The 26,532-nt window shown below is 43.9% G+C and overlaps 3 protein-coding genes across 7 annotated transcripts in view; all 3 read left to right on the top strand.

Annotated features, from left to right (window-relative positions):
* Positions 1 to 4,458, top strand: part of smpd3 (sphingomyelin phosphodiesterase 3) — a 32,283-nt gene extending 27,825 nt beyond the window's left edge. For all 4 annotated transcript variants that reach the window (XM_035396851.1, XM_035396854.1, XM_035396852.1 and 1 more), the window contains exons 4-8: positions 1,081 to 1,239; positions 1,737 to 1,826; positions 2,373 to 2,436; positions 2,960 to 3,122; positions 4,132 to 4,458. In XM_035396851.1, coding sequence (XP_035252742.1) covers positions 1,081 to 1,239; positions 1,737 to 1,826; positions 2,373 to 2,436; positions 2,960 to 3,122; positions 4,132 to 4,233 — 578 coding nt within the window. In that variant the 3' untranslated portion in view covers positions 4,234 to 4,458. The remainder of the gene's footprint in view (positions 1 to 1,080; positions 1,240 to 1,736; positions 1,827 to 2,372; positions 2,437 to 2,959; positions 3,123 to 4,131) is intronic.
* A 14,217-nt stretch (positions 4,459 to 18,675) lies between these two features.
* LOC118214924 (monocyte chemotactic protein 1B-like) lies at positions 18,676 to 20,597 on the top strand. Its single transcript, XM_035395218.1, has 3 exons — positions 18,676 to 18,944; positions 19,338 to 19,458; positions 19,768 to 20,597. Exons 1-3 carry the CDS (start codon positions 18,872 to 18,874, stop codon positions 19,871 to 19,873), a joined length of 300 nt encoding a protein of 99 aa, XP_035251109.1. The 5' UTR covers positions 18,676 to 18,871; the 3' UTR covers positions 19,874 to 20,597.
* Positions 20,598 to 24,076: 3,479 nt separating this feature from the next.
* LOC118214886 (septin-7-like) overlaps positions 24,077 to 26,532 on the top strand; it is a 24,277-nt gene continuing 21,821 nt past the window's right edge. The window contains exon 1 of one of the 2 annotated variants that reach the window (XM_035395173.1): positions 24,077 to 24,413. In XM_035395173.1, coding sequence (XP_035251064.1) covers positions 24,375 to 24,413 — 39 coding nt within the window. In that variant the 5' untranslated portion in view covers positions 24,077 to 24,374. The remainder of the gene's footprint in view (positions 24,414 to 26,532) is intronic. The other variant, XM_035395172.1, reaches the window with a different exon arrangement.

Genomic DNA, 26,532 nt, shown 5'->3' with positions numbered 1-26,532 from the left:
TCATTAGGGGTCACGACCGTCCCTCGGGCTGTGGCAGGTTAGCACGTCTCTCTCTCTCTCTCTCTCTCTCACTCTGTCTCTCTCTCTCTCACCCTCTCTCCCCGCATCTCATTAGAGATATCAGTGGCAGGTGGAAGTGGGGGATCAGACAGTGGGGGTACAGGTGGAGGGCGGTTATTCATAAGCTCCCAATCGCAAAGAGTACAGGGGGACTTAGAGGGGATGAGCCTACATATGGGCTCGTGGTGAGACCCGTCTGATTTTGGGGGCGGGTGGGGGAAGGGCGTCCGTTTGCCGATCGCCCTGGAACGCTGCAGCATCTATCGTTTGGTTGTGAACGGCCGTAACCTCCCGTTTCGTCTGCTGAGAATGTTTCGTCTGCAGCCGGGCGTGTTCAGTTCTTTTTGGGAATGTGTGTCATGGCCGTTCTGCAGTTTTCGACAGCAAGACAGGCCGGTTTTGGTAAACCGTCTGGAGGCGCAGATAAAACCAACCCTGTGGAAGACGCGTGGGAATAAGAATCGGGGGTGGGGGTGCACAGATGTGCAGTGGGTATTTCGGGGGGGGGGGGGGTCTATGCGCACCTGTGGGTGTACTTTGCGGATTACAAAATGACCTGTCATGTGGCAGTGCCGGCTCTAGCATTTGAGGGGCCACAATCAGGATTTGATTTGGGGGCCCCCTAACCCAAATATAATATATATTTGAAAATTGAGGGCACCCCCTGGTGGTCGCAGGAAGCTAAGCAGCTGCTTATGTTGTGCATTGGGTCAGGCTGGCTTTGGAAGTAGCAGCTTTAAAAGGACGCAGTGCGTTCGAGTGGCTGCGTGTGTGGAAGACGAGATTAAGACGTGTTCGGGTTGAGTTTCCCGTGTTGAGTTTTGTTCTTTTATTTGTGGGAGGGGGCTGGGTGATCAGAGTTAGGATGGCATACTCGGAATTGTTGGTTCGCATGTAATGGTGGAGGATCTTGGGTGTTCAGAAACAGTGAATTTCTCTCTCTCTCTCTCCCTCTCTCTCTCCCTCTCCCTCTCCCTCTCTCTCTCTCTCTCTCCCTCTCTCTCTCTCTCTCTCTCTCAGGAGATTCGGCGGTGCGCTGCGAACAGCTGGACCTGCTGCTGGAGTGGGGGGCGGAGTTTCGGAGAGCGACCTCGCGCCCCGCCGGGGACAAAGGCCTGGAGGACCAGGTGGCCTTCGACGTCCTCCTGGGGGACCTGAATTTCGACAACTGCTCCTCAGGTGCCCGGGGCGAACATCGGCGGGATTTTTGTTTTCGTAGAGACCTGCGACTCGGGCGGTGGGAGGCGTGAGGACTCGTGGCGGTGCGCGTTCGTTTGCAGGAGGTGTCTGAGTGTCAGACGCCGTCTCTGGTGGTTAGCCGCCGTCTCCGCCTCACCTGAACAGAGCAGAGCAGAGCTGGGGAAATCCTGCTCCCTTTCCTCTCCGTCTCTCACTGAGGGTAATTTTCCACTCTCTCTCCCTCTCTCTCCCTGCCTCTCTCTCTCTCCCTCTCTGTCTCTCTCTCTCTCCCTCTCTGTCTCTCCCTGCCTCTCCCTCTCTCTCCCTGCCTCTCTCTCTCTCTCCCTCTCTGTCTCTCTCTCTCTCCCTCTTTCTCCCCCCCCCTCTGTCTCTCTCTCTCTCCCTCTCTCTCCCTGCCTCCCTCTCTCTCTCTCTCTCTCTCTCTCTCTCTCTCTCTCTCCCCCCCCCCTCTCTCTCTCCCTCTCTCTCTCTCTCAGAGGATAAGCTGGAGCAGCAGCATGTTCTCTTCACTCATTATAAGGACCCGTGCCGCATGGGACCCGGAGAAGACAAGCCCTGGGCCCTGGGTGAGCGGGAGGGGCTACGGGACTGGATATGGGAGGGGCTACGGGACTGGATATGGGAGGGGCTACGGGACAGGATATGGGAGGGGCGTGAGGCAGAATGTGGGAGGGGCATGGACATTGTGTGGGAGGGGCGTGGCTAGGTGTGAGAGAGGGGTGTTGCATGCTGTGGGAGGGCTATGGCTGGGCATGGGAGGGGCATGGTACGCTGTGGGAGGGGCATGGCTAGGTGTGGGAGGGGCACAGACAGGGCTTTGTTCATCAGATTATTTGGCTCGCAATGATGAGTTTATGATTGTACAGTATAACAGCAGAAATGTGGTATACGTCTTACTCCCCTTGTATATTTCATGTATATCTCATGTATGTTATCCTTCAGTAATGCCTGTGCACGTCCCTGTCTGTGTGAATGTGTGAATCCCATTGACTTTACTGTTTAAGCAGCCCTATCTGTTTGAGCAGAAGCCCCAGTGTGTAAACAGCGAGAGCTCATGTGGAGCCTGTGGTTCTCCAACCCCTGACCTCTAACTCGGGTGTGTACGTTGTCAGGTACGCTGCTGGACCCCAGCGGCCTCTACGACGAGGAGGTCAGCTCTCCAGAGAGCCTGCAGAAGTGAGTTTCACGCCAACTCCGCCTTTCGTACACATACTCGCTAAACTTTCACCCGCCAATTCATTTTTGTCCCCTGTAGGGGACACGAGGCTGAAGAACCATATATTGTGCTATCCTGAAACCTGCACTACAAGGGACATTCAGTGAAAATAAAAAATAAAAAAATATTTTTGAAAATATTCTCATCACAACTTGTTTTTGTCATCCACGACATCTTGTGTTATGTTAAAAAAATTTTAATACTTAAACTTTGTGCCGGGTTTCATGAGAATATGCATACATGCACACGCGTGCATGTACACGCTTACACACACACACGCATACACACTAACACACTGCCAAACCCACCTACACTCATACACACCGTAATGCACTCTTAAACACAGTCACTCACAAACTCACACACAGAGCACATGCACATACACGCACACACACATGCGCACACACAATCATTCAAAAAATCTCTCTCACACACACACACACACCCACACACTCCCACTCACCCCTTGCCGTTTCTTGGTAGGGTGATGGAGAACGAGGAGGGGAGGAAGGAGTACCTGGTGTACCCCACCAGTAAAAACCAGTGCTCCAGCCTGAAGGGTCGGAAGATACCACTCAAGGGAAACGGCAGGAGGATCGATTACATCCTGTACAGCGAAGAGGGGCTGCAGCAGGACTGGAAAGTGGTACGTTCCCGTTTCCCCCCCCCCCTCCCCTCGTGGGTCCGTTCGTAGCAAAGCGCTCTGGGACATCGTGGTTCGGGCCGATTCCGTTGCAGTTCGGTCTGGTCAGAACACGAACTGAAATTCAGCTGAGGGATTTTTCACTTAAGTGAATTTCAGTTCATTTCCTGAATCAACGGAACTGAAATGGGTTGGACCTGAACCCCAGTTAGGACATCAGCATATTCCTAAACCTTAAATATATGTTACAGTGTGACAGCAGCATGCAAATGAGCTGCACAAAACGGGCACTGTTCAACACTACGCACACAACTGTTAGCTTAGCAGAGACTTAGAGACTTAGAGACTCGCACACAGGATAGCTGATATTCCTCACGTTGCCAGTACAAATGAGCTGTTTACTCTGCAGGATGTTTACAGAAGCAATTGAGATTAAGTACTTTGCGCAGGGGTGTAACAGTAGTCTCCCAGTGGGTTAGAGTTTACAAAACACCGCACTGCCACCGGGCCTACCTCATCACATCACCACACCGGTAACCTCACCTCCACAGTCACATAACACCGGTAAAGAAATGAGCCTCACCTCCAGAGAGACAGAAAATGAGAGAAGGTGAGAGGGAGCGAGGGAGAACGAAAGTGGGAGAGGAAGATGAGAAAGTCAGAAAGGCTCTCTCTCTCTCTCTCTCTCTCTCCCTCAAGCCTCCATCTCATAGCAGAAACGTGTCTGAGCTCAGTGTGGCTTAGTGCTGCCACCTTGTGGCCAGACTGCTTTCGTGCAGTACAGTACAGGGCAGAAATCAGACGCCCGCAGAAGCTCAATCAGCCTGAGTGCTTTGTGTGATTTACCTTCGGCGACACAAAGGAGGGCAGATCATCTTTAATGGAGTTTAAGCATTTTTACGCTTTCAATCTTGATGTCGAGCGGCGTCGTTAGGAGCGAGGACGTGTCGGTGGTTTTCGGCGAGCGCAGCGAAAGCCGCCCGCGAGACTGACTCTCTGCTGCCCCCTGCAGGACGTGGAGGAGTTCAGCTTCATCACGCAGCTGGCGGGACTCACGGACCACCTGCCCGTCGCCGTGCGCCTCGCCGTCGCCACTGGGGAGGAGGAGCCGTAGTCAGAGGCCACGGCCACCCCCCGACCCCCCTCCCACAATGCCACGGAAAAAGAGCGAGAGAGAGAAAGAAAGAGGGAGAGGGCAGAGAAGTGGAGTTTTTCTTCGTTTTTCTCTGGCACCCCGCAGACGTTTTTGGAAACTGAATCCGGTTCCACGTCTTCATTCCAGCCGGCTGCCTGGAAACACCTCGCGGATCTGCCCTCTACCCCCCCCTACCCCCCCACCCCCCCTCCCGAACCAAGTTTGCAGTTTTCTTTTATGAATGAACCTGCGTGAATTAACTTTTTATTCAAGTGAGGCTCCCACTCTTCAAGGCGGGGCTTGTTTTCGTTGCCATGACGAGGGCTGTGGGAACAACACAGAGCCAAAGGGAAAGGTGCATGAGAACTCCCAGGATGCCTTGCGGTTCCTCCCCAGCATGCCCCTCCCCCCCTGTCCCCTACAAGACCAGGGTCGCCTCCCACGGATCTCAAAATTTCAAAGTGTCTTCTTTTCTAACGTCTTTCTAACGGTTTATACTCTCGACCTCACAGTCTCTGTGGGAAGTTGAAACACATGATGTGCATTTCTACTGGAATGCTGTGTGTGCTAGTAATAGAATAACAGACTGCCGTTTCATGTCGTTGGTCTACCGAAATAGCCACAGCTCACAGCTGTGTGTGTGTGTGTGTGTGTGTCAGTGACGTAGCTAAGGGGGAGATTTGCGGGTTTGAACCCGAGGTATTTTTTTCTTCCTGAACTTGACCAATGATTTTCTGAAAATATTTGGAAGACGAGATTAGCGGCAGGACATTTGTGAGACATTAAATGGAAAAGGAAACAAATTCAATTTTTAGTTAATCTGCTAATTCTGCTAAGAAATTACTTAATTTAATTTTAGGTTATTTCCGTGCTCTGCCGGAAAAAAAATGTATTCCTGGCTACAGTCACTGGTGTGTGCGTGTGCGCGTGCGTGTATGTGTGTGTGTGTACGGCGAGAGGTTTGGTCCACTGACTGATTTCCTGGATGATAAGCATGTTCTCCCGAGACTTAGTATGTACCCCTGTTGTTGCCATGGCGACAACATGTGGATTTCTCAAGCCTTTGCCACGCCCTGCCAGGCCTTGCCACACCCCTTTTCCTCAGACCTCTTTCCCTTGTCCTTGTCCCTCCGAAATCACCCCACCCACTCCCACCCCCCTTCGTTACGGTCGCTGGTGGTTGTGTTGGGCACTGAAGGAGGAGGGGCTGGAAGCCCACGGGGTATTTACACCGAGTTTACTCCACGTCTGCTCAGCCACAGCAGGAGCTAATGTTTACACCCTCGGCTGCTCACCTCCAGCCTCACTGCTACCCTGTACAGAGACTTTACTGTTATACCACCCCACCGACTCTGTTCCTCTGTCACCTGTCTGTTTTTATACTCGCTAAAGCTATTATTATTATGATTCTTATTATAACTACGATTATGATGATGACGATGCTGATGATAAGTCATTATTATTATTATTTAATTACTGTTATTTTACAATCGTTATGATTATTATTGTTGTTGTTGCAGTGGTTGGTGTTATTACACATAGAACATTGTGTGTTTAAAAAAAGAAAGAATAGCTACACACATTTTCATATGATTTCATTTCAGTCTGCAGTTCTTAAGTGCAGTGCTCTGATGCAGTGTTCTGATTCAGTGCTCTGGTGCAGTGTTCTGATTCAGTGCTCTGATTCTGGGCCCTGATGCAGTGCTCGGATGCAGTGCTCTGGTATTGCGACTGTTGTTTTGAAAAGGCACAGCTTGGAGCATCTTGGCGCTTCACTGTGTCACTGTTCTGACCGGGAGGCATCACAGCCAAAGGACTTATTCAGGTGTCCATACAAGGCCGGGGACCTTTCTGCATGGAGAAGAGTGTTTTGGAGGTCAAAGTTCAGAGGTCAGGGTTCAGTCCCTGGGAGTGATGTAGCTGCATGCTTTGTATAAAATAATGACACTTCACTACTGCTAGTTTCTCTTCACTTGTGATCTCCTTCATTCTTATCTTTTGTTGTTATTATTATAATTACTACTCTTATTTTCATTTTTATTTGTATTTTTTGTGATGAGAGATGTTGCTGCTGACTCAGGGCTGGCCTGTTTTACTGACAAAAGCAGCAGAGAAGGGTTTTTTTCTCATTTATTACTGCTTGTTCTACAATGGCTTCTTTCTTCTATTTAAAACATATTCTCTCTTTGAATCGCTGAGTCGTCGTGTCGTCATTTGTCCTTTTTGTTCTCAGTACAGCCCCTAGCCCTTGTGGAGTTTACCGCAAAAACCAGTTGTTGAATAATACTATTCAATTAACAGTGTCCATCTAATTTCATGGAATTTTTTTCCTCTGTCCGTTTGTGCTTGTCTACATGTTTGTCATTTTGAGCAGACCTGGGTCAAATATGTATTTGTTTTGGATTCAGATACATTTCTGTGCTCTATTGATCTTGCCTGGTGTAACTGCACCTGCCAATATGACCAGAAGGCCGGGTATGTATTTGTTTTGGATTCAGATACATTTCTGTGCTCTATTGATCTTGCCTGGTGTAACTGCACCTGCCAATATGACCAGAAGGCCGGGTATGCACTTTTTGAGAGTATTTCATTGGTTCCAATACAACAGACAAGATCAGTAAAGTGTAGAAAAGTATTTGAATCCAAAACAAATACGTATTTGACCCAGGTCTGATTTTGAACCACAATAATCTGAGGTATCTACGAGGATCTCAATATTCATGTTTTTGTCATACTAAGTCATGCCAACTTTTGAATTCCCCACACCCCTGGCGCAGTGCTCATTTTTGGGTTTGATCCCCCCACCGGCTCCAGGTTAATACGCTAACGGCTAACGTTCTAAAGCCTAATATCCAGGATACTGAATGCTGAAAACCCACCAGCGGAAGCTGGAGTGTATGTCTCCGGTCCTGGAGGACCTCAGGGTCTGCTCAGTTTTGAGTATCTTCCAGCTCTTAAGTGATTCCCTGGCTGAGGAGCCGCGTTGCCTTGGCCGCCAGTTGCGAGAAAACCAACAAAACCCGCAGCTGCTGCAGTCACTTCAGGACTTGAGTTTGACACTTCAGCTTCGGAACATTAGTCAAAACGCTCATAAACCGAAGATTAACGTTCAAAAGGTGAATGTACTGAAGGCTATTAAACTAATGTTTTCAAGGCTAATACACCGAACACTAAAATGTCGTCTTCTAAATCTGCAGGCTAACATGCTAAAGGTGAATATGCTAAAGACAAGAACCACATTAGTGTTTTATAATGTATTCACCTTTAGCATGTTAGCTTTTAGAACATGACCTTTTAGTAAGGACACTAAAGGCTGATTATGCTAAGACTAATTTTATAAAAGGGAAAGGGCAATGTTCCAAAGCTAATGCACTATTATCTTTGAGCATAATCGCATTCTGTCAAATATTTCACAGCCTTATACGTAGGAAAGAAATACCAGCCCATAGTTTTACTGACCACCGACAAGTATGTATCTGTATGAAAGTATATTCCTGTGCTTTATGTTTCAGAATGTCCATTTCTGCCCAAAGATTTGACCAAAAAAATCAGTGGGTGGGCCATCTCCACTGCCGAACAGCTGCATTAAAGGGAGCAGACAATCTGGGCTTGTTTTAGCTCTGTGCAAACAAGGCTGGACTTTGTTTGCTGAACCAGTTTTTTTTTATATTTACATTTATTTATTTTTCATAGTTAGTTTTTTTTATTTTTAATAACCAACCAGCTTTTCAGTTTTATTAAATATTACCCACAGCAGCATGATTCTTTTCAACTTGGGTTCAGTCAGATGTTGTAGGCTGGTTGTGCCCTTTGAATGTAGAGTTTATGTGTGAGGGCGTGATATTCTGCAAGTGTGTGTGTGCCTACAGCGTGCAAATGAAAGGTGTCAAGAGCTCGTTTCACGAAAGTTGTGACGTGCGAGCCGAGGTCTGTAAAAGGCGATAGCTTTCTCCCGCTCTTTCTGGAGCGTTTCACTTAGAAATCGCAATGGCAAACCTATTTTTATACAGGCTGTGGCAAACCAAGAACTCAGGTCGCTTAGCTCGTCATGTAGGCAATAAATAAATCGGCTATCGTATCAGTAGCCTATTTACGTCGTCGCTTTACGGACACATCTGGAGTGAAGAGTTGCTTATTCCATTGCATTGCCGGTGTTGTGCCGACAACCCAGAGGAATCTTTCGTTTGCGCAGAGCAGTCAACCCTAACAACAACAACAAAAAGTTTAGAAAAGATATGCCTAAAGTACACTTTTCCTGGACTAAATCCCGAAGGATGTTGGCTACTTAAAGTGCACTTTCTTTTTACTTTCCAGAAGTAAATGTTTTTAAAATTAAGTACAGGCTATCACTTTAAGATCCACATGTTAGAATATATGTTATCCGTATACCAAGAAATACTTTACGTATCCTTAAAATGGGCCGAATTTGTTTTAGAAAGTAGGCCTAAAACATACGAAAATATACATTTAAAAATAAACTTGTAGGCAACTTAAGTACCCTAGCCTATACTTGAAAAATAAACGTTTAGGCTACTACATTTTGGAAGGGGGCACTTTGAAGCCAAACTGGTAGCCTATAGTGCCATGCTTCTGTTAGTGACCAAAGATTTCTGTCAAAAAAAAAAAAAAAAAAACAACCCTTTTTCCTTGTCACTTGTTACATGTTGCCCCATCCCTGCACTTCTTGGTAAATTGTATTTGTCCTAATACTCTAGCTTAATCTTCTGCCTAGTTTGGCTTTGCAGATGTTAGACCAGGATAGTGTTCATTGTTCTCCGCTAGAAATAGCTGTACAAAATAAGTAATTGTACCTTACTGAACCTGTGATTCAGCAGTTGTCTACGATCATGAAAATGCACTTCTTGTACGTCGCTTTGGATAAAAGCGTCTGCCAAATGAATGTAATGTAATGTAAAAAGGTCGTTTATATAAACATAATATCATACTTCTTGCTGTGGAAATACATATCGTTCATTAATCTAGCTATCTCCGTAGTTATCTAAAGGGTGGGTGTGATTACGGAATGTTCTTTCTCGACCCTGCCCCCGTCTTCGCACAATGGAAAGTCCATATTTGCGAGACGTCTGTAGTCGCTGCAGATTTATTTGCAATTCGCAAGCGACACTTTTTCTGATACTGCAATATGTGAGTGAAAATCCTCGCAGATCGCTTTCGTGAAAGGGGCCCCAAATCTTTGCGGTACAATTAATTACAAATAAATCCATTATGATTAATATTTTCATTTACGTAAGTGTAAAGGTTCGCGTACCGATCATGCCTACCGTCTTATATTTTGTATGTAGTCATTACATTTGGAAGGTAGGGTACGTATGTGGATGAGTGTGAAAGAGAAAGGGAGAGAAATATTGAGGGGAAGAGAGAGAGATATAAACAAAAAAATAACAGTAGCCTACATCTGTGTAAGCAGCAATTGGAATAAGTAAAACGTGTACCACCTCTCATATCGGCTCCCTACACCCGCTGACATATATGTCCACCAAACAAAATGTTTTTAAACAATTAAAAACATTTATTTCCTTCATTGCCCTTAAATTAGCTAGTGACATCACGCTATAAACTTTGAAGTGGTTCGTGGAATAAAGTATATGACGCATATTATTAAATGATTGTAATTAAGCCTGTATGAAAAGAGGCCCGTGAGTGTTGATAAATGATGGCTGGATTTTTTTTTTACAAGGTCATGGTGGAAACAGGGCTTCTGTGCTGTTCAATACTTACATCAATGAGTTAGCGGCTCTGTTGGAACAGTCTGCGTCCCCCCGGGCGTCTATGACACGGCACATAAGTCAAATCCAGATCTATTCCGGTGACCTGCTTTCGCTGTCTCGTATAGAAAATGGGCTACGCCAGACAGTGGCTCGGCTAGAACAGTACAAACAGTCCTGAGCCCTGGTAGGTTATAATAAAAATGACAAATTTGATCTTCAACAGGCCAGCTGTAAGGAAAAGAACCCTTTACTCAGGGAAATATTTACCTTAATGTGGCGAGCAGGGACCCTTAACACCATATTGAATGCATTAACAGAAATTGCTCGCAGATCACAGTGCACAATGAAAAAGTTTTTTTTTGACAGTACTGTCTTGACCATTAAGTCATATGGAATTTAAGTCCTGGAACCAGTCAGCTCAGCTATGTTAAATGGGGCATCCACTCAGTAGAAACCCACCAGGTATTATTTTCCATAATATTCAGTGGTCTCCATAACTTTAGGCACAAAGACATTTTTTTTGGTTCTGTGCTCCACAGTTTTTTGATTTGTAATTAAACAATTCATATGTGGTTAAAGTACATATACTCAGCTTTGATTTAAGAGTATTTTTCGAAACTTTGGTCTCACCATGTAGAAATTACAGCACTTTTTATAGCCCCCATTTCATGGCACCATATTGTTTCGGACATATTGAAGTTATGTAAAATGAAAGTAGTGATATTTAGGATTGAGTCACATACTCTTGCATGCAATGGGGGCTTGAAGTCTGTGACTCATAGACATCACCAGGTGCAGAGTATTTTCTCTGGTGATGCTCAGCCAGGCCTGTACTGCCCCTGTCTTCTGCTCATCCTTGTTTCAGGGGCTAGTTGCCTTAAGTTTTCTCTTTAGCATATAAAATGTATGTTCAATTGAATTCAGGCTGGGTGAATGACTTAGCCAGTCAAGAATTTTACAGTTTTTGGCTTTGAAAAGTATTGTTTTTATTGCTTTTGCAGTATTTTTGGGATCGTTGTCTTGCTCTAGGATGAAGTACTTTTCTTACTTCTTAGCAAACTCTAACCTAGCCAACCTGTTTTTACAGCAACTAGTGGTTTGCATCTTGTAGTGTAGCCTCTGTAGTTCTGTTTGTGAAGTCTTCTGCAAACAGTAGTCACTGACAAATCCACACCTGCCTCCCAAAGAGTGTTTCTTATCAGCCAGACAGGTGTTTGGGGTTTTTTCTTCATTATGGTGAGAATTTGTCTGTCATCTTCTGTAGAGTTCTTCCTTGGCTTATCGGGCCCTCTGTGATTGCTGAGCTCACCAGCACTCTCCTTCCTCTTAATGTTGATTATGGTAAGCTTAAGATTTAGCCTGTATCTCTCACTGTTTTTTTCTATATTATCTCAGCCTCATAATGGCTTCCTTCACTATCATTGGTTTCATTAGTCCTCATGGTGACGAATGCTAAGAACAGACTCCAAAGGCAATTAAAATCTAATCAAATGGATTGCATTTAAATCAAGTGGCTGACTAGGCCAGTCCAAAACTTTCCACTTTGTCTCATCGATGAACGCGTTGTTTGTGTAGAGAGTGTGTTTGAGTACATTGTCTAGCTGCAAGATGAAGTGCTGGCCAATGAGGTTTGGGGGAATTTCTTTGTACATAGCCAGACAAAATCTGTCTGTACACTTGTTAATTCATCCTACCACTGCCATCCCCCTTTACATTGTCAATAAAGATGAGTGAGCCTGTTCCAGAAGCAGCCATATCTCCTCCATACTGCCTCTTCCTTATTTCACAGATGGGGGGGGGGGGGTGCTATGAATGCGGGCCTGTTCCTTCCTTTCTCCACACTTTGGGCTTTTCCATCGCTTTGGTAAAGGTTTATTTTGGTCTCGGCAGTCAATAAAATTTTATTCCAGAACTCTTCTGGCTCATCTATGTTTTGGCGAATTCTAATCGGGACTTTCAATTCTTGCTGCTGATGAGAGGTTTGCATCTTGCAATGTATAATTCTGCACTTGTAATCGTCTGGGTACAATGGCTTGTGATATTTCCCCCCCCCCCCCCCCCCCCTTCCCTCTGTAGATTGCTGGTGATGTCACTAACCATTGTTTTAGGGCTCTTAGGGTTCATATGTCTTCAACTGCAGTTGGCTTCTTTGGGCGACCTGCATGGTGTTTCGAGTCCACCAGTGGTTTCTTTCTTTTTCAAGACTTTCCAAACTGCTGTACTTAATGTGCATGGTGTCTCTGCTATCCTTCTTAATGAATTTTTCTGTCCTCTCAAGCCTACAGATGAATTGTTTTTCAGTCATTGTGAGTCCTGTGGTCTTGATGATGGAGTATGCCTTCAGACTCCAATGAAATCTTCACAGAAGGAAGCATCTGGCTAAAAAGAAGACTAGACACTCACTTTTGCACAGCTGAAATGGGGTGACTCAACCCAAAAACACCCGTTTCTGTAAAATGGTCAAACATATACACATTTAAATACCATGAAGTAACACCTGATGCCTAAGTATATAGCAAAAACAACAAATTTCACTCTACTGTTCCCATACTTTTGGAGGACACTGTATGTACAAACGCAAAAAGCTGTGTAGGTTTCTTTGGGCCTTTGCTGAATGCCTGGAATGTAGTGTAAATCATGACGGACAAGCACTTTCTCTTACGCTGAAAAATATACAAATTTAAGAACGGCCAAGATCTACGTATCCCTCCTTCAGTTCAAAAGAAATAACAAGTCGCACGATTTAGGGACGGGTGGAACCTCCAGCTGAGCCCAGTCTGTTGTAGGATGGTTGACAGCGAGTGGAACATTGTACGATACAGCATTTCCAAGAGCATTGTAAGCCACCGGAAAAGTTTAATCTATCCGTCTGTGTTATTCGTTTACCTTTTGTCAGTACCATTCTAATTATTCTTACCAAATGGTGTTCATTGTTATTTTTATGGTGACATTTTTATGGGTACAGGTGTCAAAGTGTCCGGAACAGTAGTCATTTTTGGGTAGAAAAGTATCGCTTTTGTTTTTGTTCTGTTTGTTATCATTATTCTGTTTTATTTTTTTGCTTCCCTCAGCTTTGACCAAAAATGGCGATAAAGTCCACACACACACACACTTTTGCCTTGAGGGCCTGTAATTAGCATACACTGGGTTTTTTCACTGTTTGGGATTATTTGAAAACCACCGCGTACAGTTAGCGTCTCATGAGCTGTGGGACTGATCGGCATGGGAAACAAAGCACAAAGCACCAGAGCAGTTGCGAAATAGAATGTGCTTTGTCAAAAAAGCCAGATAGTTTCATCCACACTGGCACGTTGTTTCTAACTAACTCCAGTTGGCTTGAAATGGTCTGAAGATTCAGGGTTGTTTGGAAAAATGAAAATTGCGGTGTTCTCACTGAGTATACCGACAACAGTGTTCGTGGACATGTTCGCCGATGGTTCTCAATCCTGAAGTCGTTTGTTCTTACTGAGCGTACTGCCGGCTTAATTCCTCAACACGCTTTCGCTCTGATCGCTGCGGGTAAACCGCTGATCGCTGGACCTCAGACTGCGCGTTTCTAAAATTATCCTTTAGCGCTTTGGACATTGATTCCTCCACACTCTGCCCTGCTAATTGCTGTCCTTGCCGCACTGTTCAGTGATGCAGACTGTGAAGCATCACACGTACTGTCCGGTAGCTCCTGCTTTGAGCCCAGATAGCACTCCGGTATCTTCACCTCCAGTGCTGGGATTTCATTCTGTGTAGTTATAATTGCAGACATACACGTCTGAAATATCTTCACAGATCGGCACTTTATACTTGATCCCATTTATCACTGTGCTTTGCAGGGATATTTCAGTTATGTTTTTGCTTTTTTGCAATATTTGTTTTTGACTATTTAGCAATGTACTTCAGAATAAATAGTCTGCGTAGCACGAGTGTGTGAGACAGAGAGAGGAAGACTGTGGGAGAGAGGAGGACTGCTGGGGAAGTTTGACCAGATGACATTCAAGTACAGTGACATGAACAGGCCCTTGTGTAATTTGCAAAAAAACGGGTAGAGGGGCCAATGGTAGGTTTTCTCCTGAAACCAATGAGAAACTACTGGGTGGTTTCCTCATGTGACTCATACTTCTGCTTTCTATTAATAGCCAGCGAAAGTCCGCGGGCCCTAGAACACAGATCACTGCGTGGCGTTGTGTCCTTATCACTGTTTGCAGTTCACCCACGTTGGGAGTTTTCTCTCGCTCTTTTGTTTTAAAATGTTTTTTTTTTAATTTTGTCACGTGTGTATTAAAGTGCCCAGTTTGTCTGTTTTTGGTGCGCGAGAAGCAGAGGTAAAGAGCTGTGTAGCAGTGACCGTATTGAGAGCCGTGTGGGGGACCTGTGTGGCTCGTTACCTGAAGGCTGTGATTGAGTGATTCTCAGGGTGCCCGCTGCACAGCGTTGAGAACAGCGCTTAGCTGGGCTCGGCTCATCAAACGTCCGCCTGCACTGGGTGAGGGAGCTAGAGGGGTCAGCCTGGCAGCGCGAGTCAGCAACGCGGCACTCAGTCCTGAGGTTGCTCTGGGGGCCTGGTTTAAAATGTCAGATTATGTGGATACAGTGTTGTGTGTGTGTATGCGTGCGTGTGCGTGGGTGAGAGAGAGAGGGTGTGTGTGTGAGAGAGAGAGAGAATGTGAGTGTGTGTGTGTGTGAGGTGAGGAAGCTCCTGCAGGCAGCAATAGAGGGTCAGTGGTTAACCGCTCTGATGTCATCTCAGGCCAGCGGCGCTCACGTAGCGAAAGGTCACATCACAGCTTTGGCTCATAAGGTCTCGCTTTGGTGTGATTCATACTGTGCACGTGCACATATTGATGCTTTATTTTGATGCGTCATTGGAGGCTGCATGTACCTGTATATGTATAATTAATGGAATACATAATTGATTCATCAGTCAGATTACCTCAAAGCAGTTAGGGATATTTTTAAAAAAGTGCCTTGCTCAGCCACAAACACATACACACATTACATTACAGGCATTTAGCAGACGCTCTTATCCAGAGCGACTTACACAACGTTTACATAGCATTTTACATTGTATCCATTTATACAGCTGGATATATACTGAAGCAATTTCGGTTAAGTACCTTGCTCAAGGGTACAACGGCAGTGTCCTACCCGGGAATCGAACCTGCGACCTTTCGGTTACAAGCCCAGTTCCTTACCCACTGTGCTACACACAAGCACGCAAACACATGCCAACACAAGAAAACACGCAAACACACGCACACACACACACACAAACACACTCTCTCTCACACACACACTACAAACACACAGAAATACCCACAGACACATACATTCAAACACGTGTACACACGCACGTACAAATGTGTGACTCACAAGCTTGTCTGTTCTGGTATAAAAACTTTTTGGACTTTTGGAGCCCTGCTAATCTTCATGAGGCAAAATTCCCTGGTTAACGGCTTGTTAAGATGCAGAAAGTGATGACTGATTGCGGAGGTGGTTGCCAGGTCCTGTGGGACCCCACACTGACACTCTCCACTGAGCTGGATCATGGCCGGAGGAAATGTCTCTCAGACTAACTGCTCCAATCAGAGAGCTTTCTCAGGCTGCTCCAATCAGAGAGCTTTCTCAGGCTTCTCCAATCAGATAGCTCTTTCTGGTCTGATCAAAGACCTCATTTTTCTGTCTGCTCTAATCAGATACCTCTACCTCTATCTGCTCCAATAAAAAAAACCGTTTAGCAGGCTATCTACATTCTAGTAGTGTCTGTTTTTCAGCAAAACATGCTGATAATTGCTATTCTGCTAAATAATTCAGTATTTCATGTAAATAATCATAATAAATTACATTGGCCTTTGCAGTATTCATTTCAGGATAACATCACTTTCATGAGGATGCAAATATGGTTTCAGTGATGAAAAGTGGACTGTGATAATGACTCACTGAGGGTGCTTGGTGGACCATCCCGCTAAGGTACTGTTCCGGTACTTGGATCGGCCCCATGGTCCGGTGCCAAATTCGGACTGCGCCAGAGCCGACCGTATCCGGCAGCCCCATGGTGGGCCCTACTGTAGCCCAGGGACTAGAAGGTTACGGTTGGCCAGGGTGACAGCGTCTCATTGCACACCCGCAACCCCGCGCTGGCCAATCAGGCGGGAGTGTCAGTTGAGCTTCACATGAAGTGTCTTCTTTTTGACCCGTTCGTGGGAGCCAAAATCGTAAAGTGTCTCTGCAAATGGCCGGCATGATTTAATTGAACTTGTGAAATTGAATTGTTCTCTCCCTCTCCACCTCAGCTGATGTGTGGTGAGCGTTCTGGTGCAAAATGGCTGCCGTGCATCACCCAGGTGAGTGCTACACGGTGGTGGTGGTTGAGGCGAGTTCCTCCTCATCACTGTAAAGCACTTTGAGCTTCTGGAAAAGTGCTATGCAAGTGCAGTTTTTCATTCATTCATTCATTCATTCATTCATTCATTCATTCATTCGTTCATTTATTCATCACCTTCTCCAGAGGAGAACAAAGTCTGCTCTCTCCCAAAGGAATCCACAGTGGAGGTTGTGATGAACGTTTCTACTCAACTGGAGCATTCCCATTTGGGGAAAAAGGCAAAAAGAAGAAAACAGGGAAGTCTTTGTTTTCTCCTCACAAAATGAAGCCAGTCAGAGCTGGCTGGCCCAGATTCCAGTTTGGATACTGTGTGTTCCTGTGTGAAAACCAGGGTTCAGAAGGATTCAGTATTGATTCCGGAAGTGCACTGAATTCAATTACACACAGACACTGCTGTCAAGTGCAGCTTACAAAACAAAATGTGCTAAAAATGTATATCTTCTGTTAATCTCTGGCTCTAGCAAATAAGCTCATTAACTGAAAAACCCCAAGAACATCATGGCCATTTTAAATGGATTAATTTTATTCAGTTCATTTCCTGAATTGATCCCAAATCTGGTGAAAACCTCACTCTCACTGACAAATGTGTTATGGATTTGACTGAATATTGAGACGTTAATTTAAAATATGTTGATAATCAGGGTGAGAGATTTTATAGGGGAACATTTGTGTATTTTTGTGGTTTGGCATTTGGAAGTCACATTTGCTGCTGGAAACCTTCTGCAGGTGCTTTCATAGCTGATAGCACTTTTTATTTTTATGAAAGCAACTGAAAAGATTTTAATCTCAATAACATCGGAAAGATCTCCAGCCTGATGAGAAACATTCACTTCAAAAGGGCACGGAAAAGCAAAATCAGCCACTCCCAGCATAGGTTTGTTTTTTAGTTTTTATCTTTAATAATTTCCTATTATTTTAAACATCATCAATGATGCCAAGAGGGTAGTGAAGTGTTTCATAATAATATGAAGGATTTATTAGAACCCAGATTCCCAGATCCTCTGAACCTGGCTCTCCATTTAGTGAGATTTTAAAGGAGAGGTGTGAATTCAGCTGTACACACACACACAAATACATACACACATATGTACTCCCATGTAAATGCAAAGAAACACATACCCTGTTATGACCCCAGGGATGTTTAGCAGTAAAGTGGGGTGAACATAAAATAAAATAAAATAAAAGAAACTGGTGGAACTGGGTAAAGAATGGATGGGATAGAACAAGCAAATTGTGAAAACAAAAAATGATCAGGGTACACTTTTAATTTTGTACTAGTGGCGTGTATTTACAAATTGTTTTGCAGATTGTGAATTGGGGGAAGGGATGGTGAGTGGTACCAAAGGAAATAAAATAAAAGAATCAATACAAACAAACGGACAAACTAAACTGACATGGGGGTTAAGCGGCACTGAATAACTCACAAAAAGAAAGACAAAGAAACCAAAAACCCAACTTAGAAACAAACTGTCAAACAAAACATACAGGATGTGGCAATCGCCCCTAACCCTGTGTATCTAACAGTGTAAAAGTCCCAGGTGTATGTGGAACAGAGACAAGTGTGAGCAGGGACCAGAGTGAGTCTTATCCCTCTCCACTTCCCCAATAGCAACAATGACTATACAAATACTTATGTAATGATTATTAGCAATTAGCAGAGTACGAAAAGAAACTAGCGAAATCACAGTCAAATAACAAGCGGCGCAAGGCCAAGGGTAGCAGTAAATGCAGCAACATACTTCCATCTAAATACAAAGAAACACACAAATCAACATTAAACTGACACAGTCTAAGCCTCCCACAGTCTGTGTGTTAGGAAGATGGTGCCAGTGGTGACATGAGGATGATATTTTTCCTCCAAGGAACATTTCACTTTTGTTGCCCTTCTCTGTACTTTTATAGGCCTACTACTTCTTAGAATTCTAGAGCGGTGCCCAGCCACAGTAGTCTAAAGATGTTCTGACAAAGGAAGTATAAAATACAATTTACATTCATTTATGATTCATACTTGGGTGCCTGGGTGTGCTTGCATGTGCTAGTGTGTTTATGTGTCAGAGAGAAATAAACGTTCCCTTTAATTTTCTGCTTTGTTTCCATTTTGAGAGCTAATAGTGCAATGAAGCTCTCGAATGCACAGTCTGAAAATGGAATGTGAAAAAGGAAGTGAAAAGGTTTGTGCCATGATGACAGAGTCACAGGCAGACAAGTAGGCGCCCACACACACCCCCCCCCCCCACCCCCCCCTTCGAAACACGTGTGGACAGATGCATAGAGAGCGTTCTGAATGTGTTGAGTTTCATCCCAGTGAGTGAGACTGTCAGGATTCCCCCCAGTGCTGCCCCCATCCAACAGGGGCTGCCCCACTGGCCTGTGTTAGACCTATAAAGCCAGCACACTCAATCACAGCACTCCACAGCCAACGGTCCTCACAAAGCTAAGCGGTCCTCACAAAGCTAAACGCTCCTCACCTGAACCCTGCAGTTAAAGGCTCCAGCTCCTCACCTGTCTCACCATGTCTGCCTCTCGCCTGACCATGCTGTCTGCAGCTGTGCTGTTGCTCGTCTGCGCTGTGACCCTCACTGAAGGTAGGAGAAAGAGAGAGAGAGAGAGAGAGAGAGAGAGGATAGAGGGAGAGGGAGGGAGAGAGACAGAGGCAGGGAGGGAGAGAGGGAGAGAGGGAGGGAGGGAGGGAGAGGGAGATATAGAGAGAACACCTTGTTCATTCACAGTTTGCAAGATTCATTGTTTGGGTTGAATAATAATAATCATAATGTTATTATTATTATCAATGATAATTAAGCACTATATTAATATAAATAATGATATACTTAATATCAGAGGAGGATGTCAGGATAATATAAAATTGATATACTTAATTTTAGAGGAGGATGTCAGGATTGAAAGCTAAACTATTACTAGCAAACTATTGCCCTTAAATATAAGCACTTATTTATTAAATGTGTGTGCCTGTCTTCCAGGGCTCCGAATGGCTAGCAAGCCTAGGAAGTGCTGTTTTGATTTTGCGGCGCGCCAGTTTCCCCTGAAACGCCTGGAAAGCTACAAGCTAACCAGCCAGCTGTGCTCCAATCCAGCAGTGATGTGAGTTAACAAGCCACCGTGCGTGTGTATGTGTGTGTGCGTGTGAGTATGTAACTGCCCTGTGTGTGTGGGTGTGTGTGTGCGTGTGTATGTGTGTGTGTGTGTGAGTGTGTGCGAGTGAGAGAGAGAGAGAGAGAGAGAGAGAGAGAGAGAGAGAGAGAGAGCATTCATTTTGTATATAGTTACATTTTGTGACCTCTGCTTTGGCAACACAAGTGCCTATGTCATGCCAAGAAAGCACATTGAAATTGAAATTGAAATAGAGAGAGAGGGATATGCATTGTAAATCTGTGTCTGTGTTGTGTCTAGGTTCAAGACTTACGCGGGTAAAATGGTGTGTGCCAGACCCTCGGAACCCTGGGTGCAGCAGTACATTCAGTATTTCGACAAGAAATATGCTGAGAAACGGCTGTAAGCGCGGCACCATCAACCCTTCTGCTGCCCCCCCGCCGTTTCAGAACATCTTCCTCAAGGAGGTGCCGCACCACTGTGTTGACGCCGGTTCCGACGGAACACTTAAGCTATATCTGCGGCTCCGCAGCCGCGAGCTATGCTAGCGCGTATACACGCGCGTATATCAGTGACTGTGCTTCTGCCTGCGTTTCTGACTTCCTCATTCATGTGAATCGACCGAGTAAACGGACACCGGTGGTGAGGAAAGTCCAGGTGCACCGCTGCTCTCGGTCGACCGTCTCCGTTTCGCTCAGCTGTATCGTCGTTATATGTTTTCTCGTCCTGATCGACCCTCCTGGGCCGGGGATATGTCAGATACAAGCGAAGAAATTGTTGTTCTAGGACTGTACTAAACTGACTAATGACTAATTTAACTCTATCGTCTTCTAAACCAGATCTTTCAATTTGAGAGCTCAGCGTACATATTCATTCTGAAATTGTCCAGCAAGTCTGGTCTTAATGGTTATGATTAATTTACTGAGGATCAGTTCTCTGAAACACTCTGAACAATATAAACACTTCTTATTTATGTTCATGTTATTTTTGTGTGGTTTCGACAGCTGTTGGTTTCTTGGGTGATGTTGTTTGGTTTGGCCTCAGTAAGACAATCGCAGACTTTTTTATGATAACCACGTGAATGTATTGGTCACAACGTCAGTGTCAAAATAAATGTCCTTCAATCAGTCCCATCTGGTCAGATTTTCTTTCATTTTCTCTGCATCAAAAACTCCCTGCCTTTGAAACACTGTTAGTCAGTGAATGTGTGTGTGTGTGTGCACCTGTGTGCATGCCTGTTGCTTGGGGAGGGGTTCTGGGTGTTAAACATCCTTTTTAAATGGAAGACGGAGCTAGAACAGTTCAAATGGATCTAGATTGGAGCCTGGTTCATCCCAGGTCATGGCTTCCACAGCTTGTGGTATAATTTCCCACTATTACAAAAGTCAGAAGTTAAATATCTCTCTGACTTATAGCAAGAGATATATTATTAAACTCTGTACATTTCATTTCCATTCATTTGTTCTTGAAAGAGAAATATATGTTTGGAATGCCATATAATTTCAAGAATAATTAGGAAATGCATATTTTCAACTGTATCCTTTAAATCTTAATTTATCCAGAAAAAAAAAAAAAAAAAAAATATATATATATATATATATATATATATAGGGTACTCAATACATTTGAAATGAAATAAATAAATCTAAAATAAACTCATTTTCAGAAAGCAAGCATTGTATCACTATTTTAAATGAAATTATTCTCTGTCTTCTCTGATTGGATGAAGACTATCGGACTGCCTGTCTCAGTATTACTAAGCTACTAATAATATCACAAAGAGACATTATTAGTATGATGCTTTTATACTCCATCGTTCCCCTATGGGAAACTTTCTTGCTATGTTGCATGTGTTTACATCATTATCATAGCGAAAATGATTCATATATGAACGTTTCAAGGAGTCGCGTTATGACTTGACCATTAGACAGCAATACAACGGTTGCAATGCAAATGAAAAAAATTCAAATGCTACGCAATATAAATTAAATAAGAACAGTAAACATAGCTAAGGGGTATATTTAGCTGCATAAGCTAATATCGATCATTTGCAATAATCGTCATGATTTAAAACGGGCGCACCCCTCAGCTCATGAATAGTAGATAACAAGTTTACAATCGCCAAGAGGAAGCAAACGTCTCATTTGATGCGTTTCTCTCACATATACGCGGTGGAAGAGTGAGTGCATTTACTTAACAACGGCACAAGAGGGCGCAATCAGCTCGTGATTAACTGATTTGTTTTGATAACCGATTGAACGAAAATGGTCTATAATTATGGTCTGTTTGTCATACGTATTAGTGTTGAAATTCACTTACTGGTTTAAACACAAATACGCGATGCTAGCTTTTTGTTTTCCGATTTTCAGCGGTAAAAAAAAAAAGAAACCACCTTAGCAAGAAATAAATATTCATAATACTTTTATTATTTGTGTATCCAAATGTGGAGATTGGAACTTCCTTCATCAACAAATGTTCGCTAACGAGACAAACGTGTAAATTTATAAGGTGAGTTATTTGTATTTAAGACCCTTTGTGGATTTGTGTGAAAGATCCATTGTGATTCGCCTTTAAACAGTTTTCTGTCCTCCTGATAATTTCTTACATAATTTTTTCCTGCTGGGCCAATTTCATATGGGTCATGTGCAATTAATTCAGTCCCCCAATGTTCAATACAATTCCACAAAAGTCATCCCTTGTGTGTGAATTCAACTCTCTTAAGTACAAAAAAAAGTCATCTAACATGTACAGAATTTTTAATTGGTTACCTTAATTGACCGAGATCATGCTGAGCTCAGATACAGCGGCAGTCTCACACACTTACTCTCACATTCTCTCTCTCTCTCTCTCTCTCTCTCTCTCTCTCTCTCTCTCTGTTTGTCTATCTCTCTCTCTCTCTCACACACACACACACACACACAGAAGGCCTGCTTCTGACAGCAAATCACACAGGGGGCCCATCTTCACAGTAACTAAGTGCACTTAATTTTTCGATCGATTTGGCACATGCAGCCGAACAAAGGGCCATTCCTTCAGAACATTAAACACAGTTGTCTAAACTCTTGTTTATTTTACAGTACTAATAGTACATTTTCATTACATTAAGGTCAATTTCAAAACTAAAACAGCAATTTTTTAAAACTAGCACAAAATTTAATTCTCTTTGATCACGGATCAACTTGTAATGCATGGGCTGCCAAACTGAATTCCAAGGGGGCCACAGTGTCTGCGGATTTTTTGTGGTTTCCTTCCGATCAGGTGCCAGTCAAGGCCTTGAGACCAAGGTGTGTGGATTTCTTAGCCAATCAGTGACTTAAATGAAACACTTGTGCTGAGGGCACCCCAAGGAACCAGCAGACGGTGCAGCCCTCCAGGACTGCACTTTCACACCTGTGCTGGAATGTGTTCACCTGCCATCAAACTCGTATCAGGTGGGCTAGTAAAGCACACACCAGGTAAAGAGCTAATTGCTGATTATTGACTTGCTAATCAGCGCCTCATTTCATATAGAAGGGCTCTGTCAGAAAGCTATCCGTGAAAGCCATACAGAGCGCACAATCAATGAAGCAGGCCAATGACAGACAAGAATTCAGGTGCATTCAACTGCATGCCTGGTGCTGTAAACTGACAATGCTTTTGTATGGTATGTCCAGTTATCTTCGGTTTTTGGTTTTCTTGCCGCAAACGTGGTGTGTAATTTCATGTGTCGGGTGGCTGTGTAACATCATGGTTGGAGAACTGGCCTTCTAAGCAAGAGGTTGCAGGTTTGATTCCCTGGAAGGAAGGGCACTGGTGACTTTCATCAGACCAGAAAAACCAGATGGAAACTGCTATTGTCTCAAATAACAATGTACGGGACTGCACTGGCCCGTCTGCAAATTTACCACAAAGAGGAACTAAACCTTCAAAGCCTTATTTCACGCACAGCTATACAAATCATTACTCTAGAAGTCCTGTACCTGATTAGTGAGTTAGCAGGAAGGCTACTCATGGTTGCTTCTTTGATACGAATGACATCATACGGTGCTTAAATAATGTCATAGAAGAGTACTTGGATATATGGGTGCCGCACTTCTTGCACTCTGACTTACCATGAAACGGTACGAAGTAGCCCACTTGCTTTGTCCTATCCTGGATTTTTGAAATTACAATTAATGCAACTAGTGTTAATGCACTAGCTGTGAGGACAAATGTGATAAATTCATAATTCAAATGTATTATTTTTGACCAGAATTTTCTATGTGAATACGAGAGATTTCCTTTGAAAAGATTGTACCTATTGATAATTGTGTGACATGTTTTGAAAAAAGGGTAAAATGAAATTTCTGTAAAACAAGCAAAATGTACTTTTATTTTGAAGAAGTGCATTTATTTTTTGCACATGCTTATTTGGTTTTGCTCATTATGTTCCATTCCAGAGTATAAACAAGTGAGAAACTGTATAATGGTGACAAAGCCTCGAAACTTTAAAAACAAACTTCAATAACCACAATGCAATTTTATGGTATCTTTCATTAAACCAATCGAATTCGGGAGGCGGGTCTATCTGCAGAAACGTCACAAAGTCAACACGAATACAGCTGCCATTGACCAATCAGCATGTGGTTACAAGGGAGGGGACGATCGCCTTTCAAGATTGCGACTACAGTTTTTTAATTCCAGAAACCGCATTCGCTGAGCCGTTGTGGTAGTTTACCTGAGTATTCACGGTTCGATTTCATTCATTTGACTCGGGAGGCAGTCGTTCGTCCTGTTTAAGTTTTTGAGGCAAAGTGTAGACTACATCGCGTCGCTTCAAGAGCACAGCACAGTTTTGTTAAAAGCTACTGTACATTTTTATTTTCGCACAATTGCTCGTATTTTATGTCTGATTTGTTCGGTTTCTGTGCAACTACCGCCAGAGTAAAATGATCGAGAGACCAGATTCTGCAGTTCCCAGCATAGCAGTAAGTACCAGTCGGGCTACTCTTCAAATTAATACTTCTGTGGATCATGTGTAGCCTATCAGAGTATCCTTACAACGAAACATATGGTTGTACAATAAACCATGTCACCAGGGAACGTCAGTGTAAATAGAAGGTGTCTATGCTTTTCGCATTCTTGCATGTGAGGAGAATGTGTGTCCTGGATTGACTGTGATAATGTACGATTTGAGACAGCGCGGGGGATGGGCTTGTCGGTGCGGGACAGTCTTGTTCCGCTACTCCTTGGCCGGGCGCATCCATTGTGTGGATGAGGACAGTGTACTCTCCGGTGAAGGGGCTGTGATGCTCATTCGAATATAGGCCCTATTCCGGACCAATCCAGTTAGACACATATGCTATTTGCGTCAACATCTTATACACAAAGGCATGAAAAACTTGCTGCCCTTGGACAGGACTGTCGGCTGCTGGCTTTGATTGTCGGTCACGTGATGTACATATGGAAAGTAATCGGCTATTTTGAATATGAGCCATAGAAATCTAGATATAGCCTGTGTTTTTTTTTTTTTTTGCACATTGCCTCTGGTATTCGACCATTTCAGTGACGGTGCAGTGTGTGCAGTTGGCTGGCGCGGACAAAATGTTGCATGCAAGGGAGTGTAAATTAAGAAGTAACAGCTGAATGGAGACTGCGCATACAAATGCACGGGGCGCCACAATCCCAAGGCCATATGGCCCCCTTTGTGTGAGCGACTATAACAACATATTGCATCTGTCAGGATGAATGTTATTCTAAGCTCTATTGTAGTTGCATTAGAACTAATATTAGTATTAGCCGCTCTAAAGCGACACGAATGTTAGTGCCAGTGACATATTTCTGATGACGTAATCTTTTACGCTTTCTCAATCTATGATATAACGTCAATCAACCCCTGATTGCACGCATTCCAGTTGGGCTACGCATGACGTCATACATAATCGCTGCAAGATCATGGGTAAAACGTTTTACCCACGAGCTTCCCACCCTTCACTGTGGATTTACAAAAATATGCAGCTATATGTCTTTACCATGAAGATTTAACAGATTCGTTATTCCTGTTGTTGTTTTTGCTGGGTTTCAGACGTGTGATGTTTGAGGCTTCACAGAGTGGAAACTAAATATACTGCACACGTGTCTAAATGTTCCCACAGGAAATTGTTTTAAGTGGTGGCAAATAGTTTTAAGCGGTTGCGATGTTGCCCTGTACCGCAGCTGTCTGTCTTCCGTTGCCGTTCTCTCCTGGTATGAGTGGGAAACCGCGTGTACTATATCCCATATTTAGGAACTGGATCAGTTTCCTTAATGGTTTTCTGCTATCCTAGATCTTCTTTTTATATTTATTATCTACCGAACAGACATCTTCCACGTCGCAATTTTCACGAGTGCCTTGTTATGCAGTTTTATATAATATAGCTTACAATATTACAGAGAAGTGTACAAAGAAACAGTGAATGCACGTTTGTTTAAGAAGCTGAGGATAGGTTTTGAATTATGGTGATAGTGAGCTGGTGATAGATTAAAGATTATAGAAGTTGAGTATTGTGGGGTGACAGTGGCAGATCAGCTGTTTTGTGTGTGCTGTGTGTCACCGTGCGTCTTTAAAGAGGAATAATAATTAGACACATACATATTCATATGTACGTACAGAGACTCACACATGCAGATACGCCACACAAAGACATGCTCACTCACAGACACCCAGTCACACGCACACACGCACATGCACTGACTTATCTGTGATGTCCTCAGCCTTAGGTGATAGAATCATAAGAGAAATGTCAGAGAGAAGTTATGTAATCACATGGAGACATCAGGAGAGATCTGATTTGACCTGGCATGAAGCAAGTGCACATGCGTGTGTGTGTCTGTGTGTGTATGTATGTATGTGTGTTTCCATGTGCATACATGTGTGTGTTTACATGTGTATTGCATGTGTGTGTGTGTCCCTGTGCGTGCATGTGTTTCTGTGTGTGCGTGTATTGTGTTGAGTCCATGTGTATTGTGTGCACGTGCATGTCCGTGCCTCTGTGTGTGTCCCTGTGCGTGCATGTGTTTCCGTGTGTGTGCGTGTATTGTGTTGAGTTCATGTGTAGTGTGTGTGCG

This window comes from Anguilla anguilla, chromosome 16, assembly GCF_013347855.1.
Source record: "Anguilla anguilla isolate fAngAng1 chromosome 16, fAngAng1.pri, whole genome shotgun sequence".
NCBI classification, from domain to species: Eukaryota; Metazoa; Chordata; class Actinopteri; order Anguilliformes; family Anguillidae; genus Anguilla; species Anguilla anguilla.
This window is presented reverse-complemented; position numbering and strand designations above follow the sequence as displayed.

Bases quoted from the DNA above. Each gene is read 5' to 3' on its own strand.
- LOC118214924 (XM_035395218.1), top strand. From the start codon at position 18,872: ATGTCTGCCTCTCGCCTGACCATGCTGTCTGCAGCTGTGCTGTTGCTC. The intron at 18,945-19,337 runs GTAGGAGAAAGA...CCTGTCTTCCAG, and splicing joins CGCTGTGACCCTCACTGAAG to GGCTCCGAATGGCTAGCAAG. The intron at 19,459-19,767 runs GTGAGTTAACAA...TGTTGTGTCTAG, and splicing joins TGCTCCAATCCAGCAGTGAT to GTTCAAGACTTACGCGGGTA.